This window comes from Sinocyclocheilus anshuiensis, unplaced genomic scaffold (genome assembly GCF_001515605.1).
Source record: "Sinocyclocheilus anshuiensis isolate Anshui unplaced genomic scaffold, SAMN03320099.WGS_v1.1 scaffold35, whole genome shotgun sequence".
Taxonomy (NCBI): Eukaryota; Metazoa; Chordata; class Actinopteri; order Cypriniformes; family Cyprinidae; genus Sinocyclocheilus; species Sinocyclocheilus anshuiensis.
In genome coordinates, this window is record NW_015552558.1 from 1,337,139 (window position 1) to 1,351,888 (window position 14,750).

Sequence of the window (14,750 nt, forward strand, 5' to 3'; positions counted from 1 at the left end):
ATAAGGCAACAACATATGATAGATACGATAGGACAAAACAAATACAGTGCAGCACGAACTGTTTTTATACAGTCTATGAGCACGAAGCGCTTACAATGTGCGCATCCGGTGTGCAGAAAGATGCGCTTGAAGCAACTTGGCGTCACAGCCTGACGCCGTGTTATAATGCAAATAACCGTTAATCTAATCACCAAACGTTCACTTTAAAGGGGTGGTTCACTGTTTTTTTTCTAGGCTTGATTGTGTTTATGGGGTGCAGTCGCATCCCGCCCCTCACCTCAGCGTCATGTGCTCCGGTTGTATTGTAAACAACGGCGTCGTAAATATCGCTTATCAGTTTGAGCCCGATTGAGAAGCAGAGGATATTATTGAAGAGGGAACAAACTGGTGTTGATGAGATTTACGCTATACCACAGGTGCTGCTAAACAGGCATTAACATCATCTCAGGTGATCTCATCACAAATGGTCTCTGAATTCATAACCACATTCATCACTTACTATGTCAGTGTGTTAATGTGTTGTCACTTTTTTTAGACTGACTTGAGTTATTAACTTACATATTAACTCATTAAATCCTTAACCCATTAACTCCTTACCAAACCTCCCAAATACAATTAGAATTATTATTCAGTTTGAAGATTTTTGAAATTTGAAAAAAACAGACTATTTAAAAGACTAGACTAAATGTGACCATCAAATAAAACACACATCTTTTCCCAGCTGTTCTCATTTATCACCACATACCCATGGGATACGTGTAAATGTAAATGTCACATTCGTGAGTTTATTACGTGAATTATGCAATGCAATAAAGATGATAACAGGTGCAAACACCAGGGATGAAGTTGCTAAATATAGCATGTCAAGGCTCGAAATTGCGACCATTTTGGTCGCACATGCTCCCGAAATTTAATCTGTGCGACCTCAAAATATATTTGGGAGCATTTGTGCGAGTGCATATAATTGTTGTCGTGCGACCCGTTTTCATTTCTCTAAAAACGTTCAGAGTATGTGCCTTCTGAGTGTTGATACGGTGACCTGTCTGCCGTTCTATGAAACGTTAGGCTACATAACAAAATTAAACTTCATCTTTACATTTTTAACTTTAATGCAGATTTTAGATTGGTTAATATTAGCTGTCAATCACTCAGTCACTGCTTTCCGCTGTCAGGTGACAGGGAGCTAACTACCGCGGGGAATGAAAAAGGCTGAAGAAGAGAGAAAATAAAAAAGAAACACTGACAGATTTCTTTTGTGAACCACCTAAAGTTACAAATAATGGTGCTGGTGATAGCGATCATGTGGTGAATGTTGATCCACCAGCCGAATAGAAGGCGTACAGTTTTCGGAGAGAGTGGTTGAAAGACTTCTAGTGGCTCCGCTATGAAAATGGTTCTATGCACTGCGTTCACTGTAAAGCCTGTGGGACGGAGTTTGCAGGTATTGGAAAAGATTCATTTCTGTCACTGCTGTGAACTGACCACCACACAGAATATGAATATTAAAAAATGTAGGAGTCAGCTGTCCACTGTAGTCCTTAAGATATCAACACAGTAACACTCTTTTTTTCAAATTATTGTTATCGATAAAATCCCAGAAAATATCGAGATATAATTTTTTGTCAATATCGCACACCCCTAGCTGCCTCCTAACTTTTTGAAGTTGGGAGCACCAGTGCTACCAAGTAAAAAAGTTAATTTCGAGCCCTGCATGTACACAAAAGCCAGCATCTAGTATCCTGCCAGCTTATGCCAACGTTTATAATTAGCAACTTAACAGCTTTAGACTTTGGGAGTACGGTGAAGTACCAAAACGTCTACGAGGGTAAATTTTTAAGAACATGTGCAGGTTATCATAACATGTGCACCAACATGAAACAAAATCTGTCCTCTCCAGTGCAAAGGCCAAAAGCTTATATCGGCCAAGCACTACTTACCTAGACTTTTTCCTGGAAAGAATCAGTGTTGAAACAGCACACTTTACACTTACAATAAAACTGTGATGGCTATTATGGATATGGCCTAATTAGTCTGTAAAAGCTTTTTATTACTTCACCTATGAACAGTAAAAATGTACAACTGTCAACAGTTCTAAGAACGATGACTTTAAAAAAATGGCTCACACACCATCAGCACAATACACTCCAAATGTTTTGTCTCACTAAAACAGTCATGATTAAATCAGGCCTGTGCGATAAAACGGTATCGATATTTGTCGACGGTACACCTTCATCGATAACGATATAAAAAATGTTCGATAACAAAAATAGTACAATCGAATGTTAGGAGTGCGTCAGGGAGCGTCATCAGTGGCTCGCGAGATGCAGTGATGATGATGTAAGTGACGTTGCAGTTTAATGTTTTGTTAGTCTAGCCCACGAGACGCTCCGTTGCTGTGTTATTCGTTCAAAATATTAGAGAAATATAGTAGCTCAATGCGGAGAAAATCTTGATAGGTTAAAACCGAAACCAAGCCATTCACACAGAACGCATATTCAGCACATTTTTAGACGGACAAATATGACTGCTGCACTCGCGTCTCATATGCAAGAGATGCAAAGAAAGTAATGCAAAGTGAAAACAGTTTTAACGTTTAAAAAAACGATACGCGAATTAAATAATATATATATTTGTTGTTTGTCTTAATAAAGTGGGCAAATTAAAAATACAGTGGTTAAATAAAAAAAAAAATTATATGTCAATAATTATCGATACCGAACGATATGAAACATATATCATTGATATATTTTTTAGCTATATCGCCCAGCCCTAGATTAAATACTACACACTCTCTCGTTCCACTTTGTTAGTAACTAATCAATTAAAGATCTCTGTCAACTACATTAAGCTCGATCAATGGGATCAATATGCAAACAGACATTAAAGCAATGCTTACTTGTGGAATGGAGTAAAAAGGGTGACAAATGGTCGTAAAGATCTCAAAAAAGATCTCCTTGGCAAAAGCACTGGAACCAGGAATGGATTTGTTAGTGGAGTTTGCTTAGTTTGATCTGAACCCCTAACCTTAAATAGTAAACTTCATCACTTGAGCTAAAGTCATCTATGATACCACAAATAGTGTGGCTTGTTTAGGAGAAGTGAATTACCGAAGTTATTAGACCTGCATTTTTTTCACCCTAAGAAAAAAATCCCATAGACAATGAAGGTAAATCTAGAAAGCAGAATATCAAATATGTGCTTTTTTTTTTTGCATTTTTTATTATTATTATTTATTTATTTGATGTATTTATTTTGTTTTTACTCATTGTTTAACCACCCAACCATGAAAAGACCAAGTATAAATGCCCTACAACAAGGGGTGTCTAATCCATCTTTTAGAGGGCTATTATCTTGTGGTTTAGCTCCAATCCTAATGAAACACACCTGATCCAAGTCTTCAGGATTACTAGAAACTTTCAGAAAAGTGTGTTGGGGCAGATTGTTGAGTCAGAAATTGAGTTTACCGGGTTCGCCTGAACACTCTGCAGAACGCTGGCCCTTCAGGATTGGGCACCCCTGCTCTACAAAAAATGCAACTGCAACAGATAGCAACTGATCACTTACACCAAATCAGGAGGTGGTGTGAGATGCTTACTGTGCAAGACAACTCATCCAAGTGCAAAATTGCTACATCCAGTTGTTAAGTTGCATACATAATTCTTACTCTTCCTAAAATGAATCACATTATACAAAAGTTTGTGAGCCTTGCAACTTACATTTGAGCAAGCAATCATGGATGAGACAAATAGGGAAAAATAATGATATAGCCTAAATCTGATATAGCCTAAATACATTTGTCAACTAAAAAAAAATTTCATTTAGGAGCTAAAGGATCTAAAGAACTTTTGTCTGGAGCCCCAGTCAATGAATCTATAGAAAATGTTTTAAATCTAGTTATACATATTGTTGTGTACAAAATGTTAAGGTTTGCAAGTTATTAAGATTTGAGGGTAATTGTTGCAAGTTTAAGTTTTGCAGGATTTGATGGGAAAGCTTCAAATCATGCGAGTTAACTGGCATTATGTTCAATGGCCAGGTGAACTACAAAACTGCAAAGCACAAATCCTGACAAACTATCATATTGAGTAGTTCCTCCCATTTTCAACGTTAACCATTTTTGTGCAATATACTTTGGTATTGCTCAATCATTGTTCAAGACATTTCCCTATCCTCATTTCTAGAATTCACAACACATTATCACTTCAAATTAATGTAATTATACTGATAAACCTTTCAAACAGTGCCATACATCCAGTCCCACGTGATAAAGAGAAGTCACATGATAAACTTGTGACATTAAAGTTGAAGGCTTATAAACAGGCACGCAAGCAGCAGGCACACAAGCTCTCAATTCTCAAATCAAAAAATAATTTACTTGCATTTACTTTTAATAAAAGACAGGTAGATGGTGTCTTACACCATCAAGCACTACAAAGGACAATGAAAGTGGTCCATATAACTACACTCTAAAAAATGCTGGGTTAAATACAACCCAGTGCTGGGTAAAATAGGGACAAACCCAGCAATTGGGTTGTTTTGACACAGCGGTTGGGTTAATACCCAGTAGGTTGGGTTAAACATTTAACCCAACCGCTGGGTCAAAACAACCCAATTGCTGGGTTTGTCCCTATTTTACCCAGCACTGGGTTGTATTTAACCCAGCATTTTTTAGAGTGTATAAGCAGAAGTGTGAATGATGACAGGATGATGACAGAATGACACCTATATTATTATAGGTGTTCAATTATTTCTTTAAAAGAATATTACTGGTTCAATACAAATCAAGCTCAAAAGACAGCATTTGGGGTTCATGCATGATGTTGATTACCACAAACATTTATTTCGGCTTTTCCATCCTTTTTTTTTTTAAGAAGTAAAAACTGAGGTTACAGTAAGGCAGTCACAATGGAAGTGAGTGGGGTCCATTTTAGAGGGTACAAAGGCAGAAATGAGAAGTTTAAAATGTATTCAAGCATTTAAACTCCTTTCTTAACACTTACACATTATTGGAGCTGTATATATGTTTAAAACAATGTTTAACAGTGTTTACTGTGTTATGTTGTCATAGCAAAAAAATGTGTAAAATTTGACATAACTTTACACATAAAACGCTAGTAAGTGATCTTTCAACACTAAAATAATTTTAACATAAATGTTGTTTACATATATATTGGCTACACTATTGAAACAGTGAGCAGTTTAAAGTTTACTAATTGGCCCCATTGCCTCCCACTGTATAGGTGCCTCACTGAACCCAATTTTTCAGTGTTCTTTATTAACTATTTTTTATTTATTTATTTTTGGAATGAAAAGTCCAAATACATTTTTGTGGGGATGAACATTGGTGATTGCCTAATTATTCGGCATCTAATTACACAACGGAGCCACATGGGACTCGGTCTGTCATATATTTGCTGGAAAATGTGTCATGATTACAGTGTTAATGATATAACCATCTGTTTCAGTCCATAAATCGGATCCATGAACCAGACAGTTGCAGGGTGACAAGAGGAGGACAAGACTTCTAGCACACACGCGTATGTTAATACAATCACAATCAGATTATGGACTTTATTATATCAGAATTTACGGAGGACTACGGCAGAGAGCGGTCAGTACAAATCCCCACATAGAAACTGGAAACCCCGTTGTGTCAAAAAAATATATATATTCATCAGTATTTACACTACCGGTTAAAAGTCTGGAACACCAGTTTTTTTTTTCTCATGTTGTTGAAATAAAGTCTCTTATGTTCTCTTATTTATAATTCAGTAAAAACACTAATATTATGAAATATTATTACAATCTAAAATAACTTTGTCTATTTTAATATACATGTTCAAATGTAATTTATTCCTGTGATACAAAGCTGAATTTTCAGCAGCTATTACTCCAGTCTTCAATGTCACATGGTCACATGAGCGTTGTTGCGGAACACCGGAGAATCTCTCTCTGGCTGCGTGAGAGACGGAGCAACTCTGCAGCCGCTTCTTGTTCACACACAGCTTCAGCTAATGATGGCAGGGCAAAACAGACCGCTTCGAAAGCGTAATTACGAGCAACAGAGTTGCTCCGTCTCTCACGCAGCCAGAGAGAGATTCTCCGGTGTTCCGCAACAACGCTTAGCTGCCCGCAGATGCGCCTGCCTATAAATCGGCCTAATTTGCAGCACAATCGGCCGATGCCGATTAATTAAAAAATGCCAAAAATCGGCCGATCAATCGGCATGCCGATCAATCGGTCGACCTCTAGTCACCTCTAGGCGTCGATGCCGTCTCAAGTCGGACAAAATTTCTTACCGGCATGCACTGCTTTAAGTCAGAATTTGATCGATCTGCGCAGCGCTGCGTTAAGTCGAACACACCTAATATGTTGGTTTGGTGCTCAAGAAACATCCTTTATTATTATTATTATTATTATTATTATTATCAATGCATTTTTTTTGGGGTGGAAACAGTGATACACTACCTTTCAAAGGTTTGAGATAAGTAACTTTTTTAAAGAAATTAATACTTTTATTTAGCAAGGATCCATTAAACTGGTCTAAAGTGACAGTACAGATATATAACGTTTTTTTTTTAAAATTCAAATAATTTTTCTATTCATTAAAGAAATCTGAAAAAAAAAAGTATCATGATTTCACCATTGACAATAATGAGAACCATTATTAACAATTGAATACCGATACTAACTAAGCACCAAATTAGCATATTACAATGATTTCTGAGAAATCATGTGACGCTTAAGATTGGAATAATGATTGGAATTGGAAATTTCAGCTTTGCCATCACTGGAATAAATTACATTTGAAAACAGATTCAAATACAAAACAGTTATTTTAAATTGAAATAACATTTAATAATAGCACTAATAATAATAATAACATTATTTATTTTGAAAAGATAATAATAATTATTCCAAACATTTGTCTGCATTGTATATTGAACAATATATTGTATATTGTAGTGTAGTGTACTACAAGGCAGCAACATGAAAGCCTTTACATTTAAAAGAAAAGAAAAGGCCAGCATAACATGGATTACACAATGAAGTGCCATGAGAAATAGTGACAGCACTCTTGCCACAGCAAACACAGCTCTAGTGGATTCAGACTTCGCAGATAACACTGGTAGATTACAGTAAACTGAGCATGCTAGGGCAAGTCAATCCTTCACCAGATACTAGTCTCAGTAACTTCTCACTAAGACAAATGTGACGAAATAGCAACTTGAAACTCAACAGCACAGCCCCAATTGAGGGACTGGACATTAAGCAGCCCAAACCAGAGGGCTTCTGGTGTCAATGATCACTGAATGCATGTAACACCAGACAACAACCAGGTACCGCAGGACTTGTTATGAAAACAACATCATGATAACTACATTCGCTGCAAGTGTTACTGCAGAAAATATGATGGTCATTCTCCGCCATGTGATTCTAAATTCAAACAAGCACACTTGTATAATTTGGCAGTAACTTTAAGCACAAAAACTTGGTAGGTTATTTAAAAACTTTTGCTTTCCAGTCCATTTTCCCAAACAGTGTTTGCATGTGAGCAGATTCTCTAAAGCCAAGCTGCTTCACTGTGGTGGATTGTGAAGAATAGGTCAGATCTGAACTCCTCTGGAGAGGCTGCCATTGAAGCAACTGAACTCAACAAATTCTCATGTGTCTCATTAAACCACTTAAAGTGAAAATTGGTCTCCTACTATTATGAGAATCGTTCAGCAGAGCTGCAGAAACAGCGGATAGATAGGCAATCCTCAAAATGGAAATAGCTTTCTAAATACTGTGCACTATTTTTTGTACTAGTTATCTTAATAGTCACCATCCATATGGCAGCAAGTGGGGGGTGTATAATATATATATATATATATATATATGTGTGTGTGTGTGTTTAACTGTAGATATTAGGTAGTCTGGTCAAATAATGAGTGAAGAAAAGATTAAATAATCACATTGGAAATGCAAGGTGCATTCTGTCATACAGTTTTGCACATATTGTGCTCTGCCAAAATGCACAATATACAACAATAAAGCCATCTAAGGTATTCATTTCATACAGAAAATATGAATAATGTGCACAGTAAAAAGTAAGCCATTCCAAACATAGTCTTAAAGAGTCTTTGGGTGGATGACAAATACAACCTTATTTACCATGCCTAGAAATACAATACATGAACTGTATAGTATAAATAAAAGGTAACGCAATTTCGTAAAAAAGGACAAAATTGGTTTTAAAGAAAAAATACCAAAACATATAGTCCCTCAACGAATATGAGCTCCTTAAAAACTTCCAACTATGTTCATGAAAGAGAAAATAGTAGTTATCGACGCCGTATAACACGTCACACTGCTGTCAATGCCTGACATGTCATGTCAGCTAACCCTTACAAGCTGGAAAAGTATATCTATATCGTAATAACTTGATTAAATCTCTCACAACTAAGGAATTTAGAATCCCCAGTTATGCAATCAGCATTTTAAAGCAGCAGGTTAGCCCTGAGGATAAAGTCTGGGTTGAGGGAAACTAGTTGGTTTAGTAGCCTAGCTCTTAACTTGACTGGAGTAAGATGGCTGGACCTAAACAACGTCGGGCCACACTACTCTTCTGGACTGAAACCAACGGCATACAAACTTATTTTATAACCAGATAGATATTTTCTCGTTACTTCCTCGTTGTCCTTTACAGTCCGATACGAAATACAACCCTTTCGTTTATTCTGAAGGTTAGGGAGTAATCTGTCATTAGTTAAAGACCTCGGTCAAACCAAGACGTATAGCCGCTGAATGATACATGCGCGCTCTCAGACTTTATAATCTGTCATTAGAATGCTTCAATGTTACTCTTCACACTCACACAGGCTGCAACTATCGCCACTTTCCGATGAAAACCCAAATAACACTTGCGTTCCACTTCAAACATCAAAATTTCGCACCTTTCGCCAAAACATAAACTACAAACACCAACATATAAACAAATCAATACGGCGGAAAGCGTGAGGAATGATGAAGCGTAGCTAATGCTTACGGAATTGATGCAATTCTTTTTTCCTTTCCAGTTTCCAGCCAACTTAATTCAGAATGTAATCCAAGAAACTTTTCCCAAAGCTCTCATGTGGATTAGGCGCTTGGTACGATATTTCAGGTCGAAACATTCCTCATTTGGGTGAAAGAAGCATAGTTTTCCTCGATTATATGAATTTTAAAGTTGTAGCGTTTACTCCATCATGGTGGCCATGTTTAAGAGAGACCGAAACACTGCCTGTCACTGCAACGGACAAATAGACCCACTTTAACGTTTAAGACAGTGTTAGTATTAAATTGCGCACAACTCTTACAGAACATTTACAAACCGAATATATGACGTGTGATGTGCTAAAGATAGAAGTTATTTCGCTTTAAAACGGCATGGAGATATTTTTAAAAAGTCTCACCGACCCTGCGGAGCGATACATAGGGACATACTCAAGGTAAAAAGTCTTCTCAGTCGTCAGCGGTGGACGGTAAAACGCGGAAGAAGACTCTGGAAATTGAGCTGGATTGAGTTCATGTCGCCTATCGGCGGACAAAGTCAGTATTACTTAACTCAGACTCTTTCATCATCTTTCAGCACATATTTTCAGTTATTACATTATATTTCTAAATTGTCCGAGAATTTAGCATTCTAAAACACCCCAGCAAATTACCAAATATTAGTATATGTTTGTTTGTTTTAGTACAAAGTAAACTTTTTATTTCTCTTTGTTAATAGTTTGCATATAGGATACATTTATTTACACGTGTAAAGTTACCAGTGCATTTCTTTCTTTCTTTTAATTTCTATTATATATACACTATCACCCCACCACTATTACACTACACTATTCTAAATACATACTTAAAATAAATAAAAGCATACGACAACAATAAAGAAGAGGTCACACAAAAAATATCCACATACGTTGAAGAATATTATTATGGCAAAATGAAAAAAAGAGAGAGACACAAAACATTTACATGATTTTGATGACATAAACCAAGCAGTAATTATCACAAGCTCACAAATGTCCAATTCCAGTGTCCTGTTTCATTTTTTTTCTTTAAGCAGATGAAGTCTTTTGTTTCTTTACAAGCAATGTAGACAAATTCAACAAAGCAGCAAATAAATGCACACTATTCCATCTCAGTTATTTACAACTTTTATTGTAACTACAGAAAATAAACCAAAGATAAAAGAATAAAACACATAAAAGAAGTGTTTCATTAGTACATTGGTAATTCTGTGTTCTATTTTCCTAATAAAAAGGGGCTCATTAAAGGTCAAGGATTCTAGGGAAGATGTCCAAAGCAGTCCAGGTGCAAGAGGAAATGAGCTTCTTGGCCTGAAAGAAGCACCAGTGTTTGAAAGACAGTGTCTCACTGATGCTTTCATCGCTCTGCTTCGACACGTTTCCTCTTTCCCTCACTGAATGATCCACACTGTGTGTGTGAGAGCTTGTGCATGGGACTGGTTACAAAAGGGTGTCCTCAGTGTTTAACAACAAAATTGATTGTTTTCAATAACAAACACTTCAGGGATTTTTAAGGGCTAATTTTTCAATACATATTCTCTAGCCTATAGATGACCCCTTTCTGCCTCTAACATAAAATAAAAATGTATAAATAACAGCAATTAGGACCTTTGCACACACGCACGCGCACACACACACACACACACACACACACACACACACACACACACACACACACACACACACCTATTTGGCATGACAATAAAATTCTCTAATTATGTCCATTTTAGCCACTTTAAGGCTGAATAAAGTTCCCCCTAGTTTTTTCCTGTGTAAAAACAACCCATTTGTGGCCTAATTATTCTTTTTTTGTTAGCTGATGAAGTGCTAAAGCTAAATGCAAATTGCGTAGTATTCACCCAGTTCACAGAGAATTATTTTTAAAGCACCCCACTGACTAATGAGAGGATGTACAGGGCTTCAGTCTGATGAGACACTTGTCTCATAATTGGTGGGAACGTATTATGTGGGTGGTCTTGGGAAGGAAAAAAAAATGTAATCATAGAATTGCATAGCCTTGGTGTCATGCTTTATGCACACGGCCCGTAAAAAGTCACGTTTTATTATTTTTATTATTATTCATCTGAAACATGCTGTGACTGATATTCCAAAAGGTCTCATACAGGGAAAAGTGGGGTAAAACGCCCCCTACTGTTTTTCCCAAAATAACCACTAGATAAAGTCAAGATTTTTTTTTCTTGTAGACTTTGTAGAACATCGGTTGTATATGATATGAGAATAGTAAGGCCTGTAGATAGGGAGTACATGTTATTTAAGAAAAATATAATTATATTTTCATATTTGTGGGGTAAACTAACCCCGGGGGCATAGCTTAATTACTGTAGTTACTCTGTTCTGAACATCAAATCCTTTGTTTTACTATCAAATGTATATTAACTAGTTGGTTGAATAAAAATATTTGGATTTTATATTTAAAAAGTAGGCTACCTCAAGTTAGCATCAGGTAGTTAGTTAGCTAGCTAGTTAGCATCAGCAAACAATATTTTTCGAACAGGCTGTTATAATTTTGTAATTCATAATTATTGACTATTATCTTTTTATTTTTAAGCTAAAACTGCCTGTACTCTGATTCTGCTGTAAATGTATAAAGCAAACTGCTTTGTAAGACAGGGGGCATTTTACCCCACCCATGGGGGCATTACCCCACCTGTGGGGTAATGCCCCCTTGGTACAAATTTAATTTAGTCATACTTATTAGATTTTTTTTTTTTTGTTTGCTAAATATAACTGTAAACTTAGACAAAATTAACAGTTGGATTTTTAGGCATTTATTTAGGTGTGTCCAACTCAATCAATGTGATAATCAGATATTTTTAAGGTAATAAACTTGACTGTGATCTTTACTAAGCCACTGAATCTTTCCTTTTTTTTTTTTAAAGTGCATGCTTACAGATATGGGAGGAAGGGAGCCCTTTCAAGGGTAAGTGCCATAAGATTTGTCGCTTTTGTAAACACAACCAGGAGTGTGCAGCCGAGTTCACCTCGCACTACCTGAAAGAGCTCAGTGGGAACGTGACATGCCCATATCTGAGCCAAAGTGCACACAGTCGCTGTCCGCTGGTGAATAAAAATAGAGCTCTGTGTGTGTCAAATCAAAGAAGAAGAACTGGACGCTTTTGACCCACAGATGATCTGGCCATGGTCAACAAGACAGATTTATACAAGTTTTAATATTTAACTTTAATAGGCTTTTTTATTTATTTATTTTATTTCATAATGGCATCCGATTTGATTTTGCACTTTACTTGTGTGCACTATGGTCTTTTATGTCTATTATTTTTTCCCTCTTGTAAACAAACTTGTACGCCAACCATTAGGCTCTCTGCAGGTGCACTTGATCTATTTAAAGGAACAGTGTTTTTTTTTTGTTTTTTTTTACTTTTAATGTTAATGGTTATACTTAAGAGCTGCCTGTATGCTGACTGGATAAAAGAATGGAACAATCACAAAAGCTTCTGTGTTTTATTTCCTTCTCATTCTTAATGTTATTTCTCTACTTGTCCCCCACGTATTCTACATCCATATAGACACGTATTATTATTGATTTGATGGCACTAACACAATCAGATGATGAACACAAATCTTAAACTCAACTGAACTGAATAATGCCACTGTCTTTTGCAGTCAAGTCAAATTTGTTTTTCATAATTCATCAATTTTGCAACATTGATACTGTCATTTAATTGATTTGAGCTGAATAACAGAACTGTCTTGAGCTGCTTTTAACAGAATTGAAGTTGTTTCATAATCAATTAACTTTACTGTTATTAAACTGAAGTGAATCAATGACACTATTGTCAATTTATCTCATATGTCTGCATCACGGATTTGCTTATTTTCCACATTATTGTGAAGTTACTTTGAAAATCTCTATTGCATAAAGCGCTATATAAATAAAAGTGACAAAAATGCATTTTTTTTTATTTTTCCATGGAAAGTGAATACAATAAGGTCTTCATTAAACTACACCATAAACCAACATAGTTTTCTGTATTAATGGTCCATTGCAATTATTTCTTTAGTAAAGAAAACAGAAAAAGTATTGCATTGATCATTTAACCCTGACAGACAATAATTGGAAATTGTAAGATTTTTTTTTTGTCCACCAAGTAGCCCTCCTAATTGTGAGACAACCCAAAAGCAAATATGTCCCGTGCTGAGAATTTCAGTACATGCTCACTTGTCACATACAAACTTAATACCGTCCTCCATGACATGAAACGAGCATCTTTTGACACCTTTGGTCATTATGCTGGTACATGCTGTGGAGAAAACCTGCTTGTGGTCCTTTGACACATGACTTTTAGTGAACAGCATCCTGTGAGTTACTATTCTCTGCCATGCTTTACACAGGTAGGGCTTGTCAAAGTCTGTAGCGCTATCAGCTGACCTCCACCTGCGAGATGATGATGATGATGATGAGCCGGGCACTTCTGACACCCCTGGATCAGATCCATAGTTCCTCATTATGGCATGAGTAGTGGCAAAAATCACAATGCCATAGTTTCTGCGGAGTCTGTTCAGCAACTCGGCACACTTTCTCAGGTTAGCCTCCTGACAAACAGTGCTCTCGCCGCCATTGAATCTGTCCACCCAGTAGAAGGAAGAAATGCTGTCGATGATCAGAAGGCCGAGGGAGGGCTGGCTGGAAAAGGTGTTTTCGAGGTACTGTAGGGTTAGGAGGAGCTGTACTGAGCTGTTGCAGTGCACTACAGACAGCCTGCACAGACATGAACGCACCCTCTCCTCGGATTCGTTTTCAGAGCCATCACCCTCCTTAGAGCCTTCAGCCAAACGCCCCTCCAGAACGCTCACTAAGCGCAGCATGTCAAAGTGGTAGTCAGTGTCAACGAAGACCACCGCCACCTCCAGACCTCCACTCTGGACTGTCATGATGCAGCGGGTGATGAGGTGGTACAAGGTTTCTGTCTTTCCTGTGCCCTCCAAGCCATGAAACTCCACGACGTCACCTGGATGGATGCAGAACTGAATTAAGACTTATGCCGAGTTCACACTGCATGATTTTCAAACTCGTCGGATCGTCGTTGTTTTCACACTGCGTGACTATCTGGGGTAGCATTCAGTTGCTGCTGTGTTCACATTGCACGATGGATCGGCGACAGGGGGTTTCACACTGCATGACTTCACAATAGGAAGAATCACAGACAGTTCTGTCTGGTCCGCAAACTACGTTTCACAACGTGCAAAACACACGCGAGAAGTGATAAGGAAATAACGCGAGAACCCGCGTGCATCAGACCGGAGTTCTCGAGCAAGACTGTAATTATTAAAAAAAGATATATATAGCCCGCAAATTGTTTGTGAGCTGATTTCCAGCTACAAGCAGAAAAAGAAAAAGAGATTATGCAGGAGGGAGATGCAGGGAACAGGGATTGGGTGTTCTGCAAAGAGAGTTGGTGGTAAATAATTTAGCAGTAACTGTTATGCTGATGTTGTGGCTGGTCAAGCAAATGTTTGTGCTTGTTTCTGTATGATATAATTGTGCCCTGTATCTTGGTCTCTCATTGGCTGTAGATTATCGCCGATGTCAGAAATCATTGCACACAGTGTGATTGTGAATCGCCGACAGCTGCAGATATTTAGCATGCCAAATATTTTGCGGGCGTCAGCGACATGTCGGCGATTCCCTCAGATCGCGTCTTTGATAATTCACAC

General features: G+C 37.3%; 2 protein-coding genes across 2 annotated transcripts in view; both read right to left on the reverse strand.

The window, feature by feature from the left end:
• The window catches only part of LOC107664651 (histone-lysine N-methyltransferase 2C-like), an 88,546-nt gene extending 78,983 nt beyond the window's left edge, over positions 1–9,563 (reverse strand). Inside the window, exon 1 of the mRNA XM_016455275.1 lies at positions 9,032–9,563. The gene's annotated coding sequence lies outside the window, so the exon portion shown is untranslated. The remainder of the gene's footprint in view (positions 1–9,031) is intronic.
• A 3,457-nt stretch (positions 9,564–13,020) lies between these two features.
• The window catches only part of xrcc2 (X-ray repair complementing defective repair in Chinese hamster cells 2), a 5,746-nt gene continuing 4,016 nt past the window's right edge, over positions 13,021–14,750 (reverse strand). Inside the window, exon 3 of the mRNA XM_016455278.1 lies at positions 13,021–14,044. Within this exon, the coding sequence (XP_016310764.1) occupies positions 13,251–14,044 (794 nt within the window). The 3' untranslated portion in view covers positions 13,021–13,250. The remainder of the gene's footprint in view (positions 14,045–14,750) is intronic.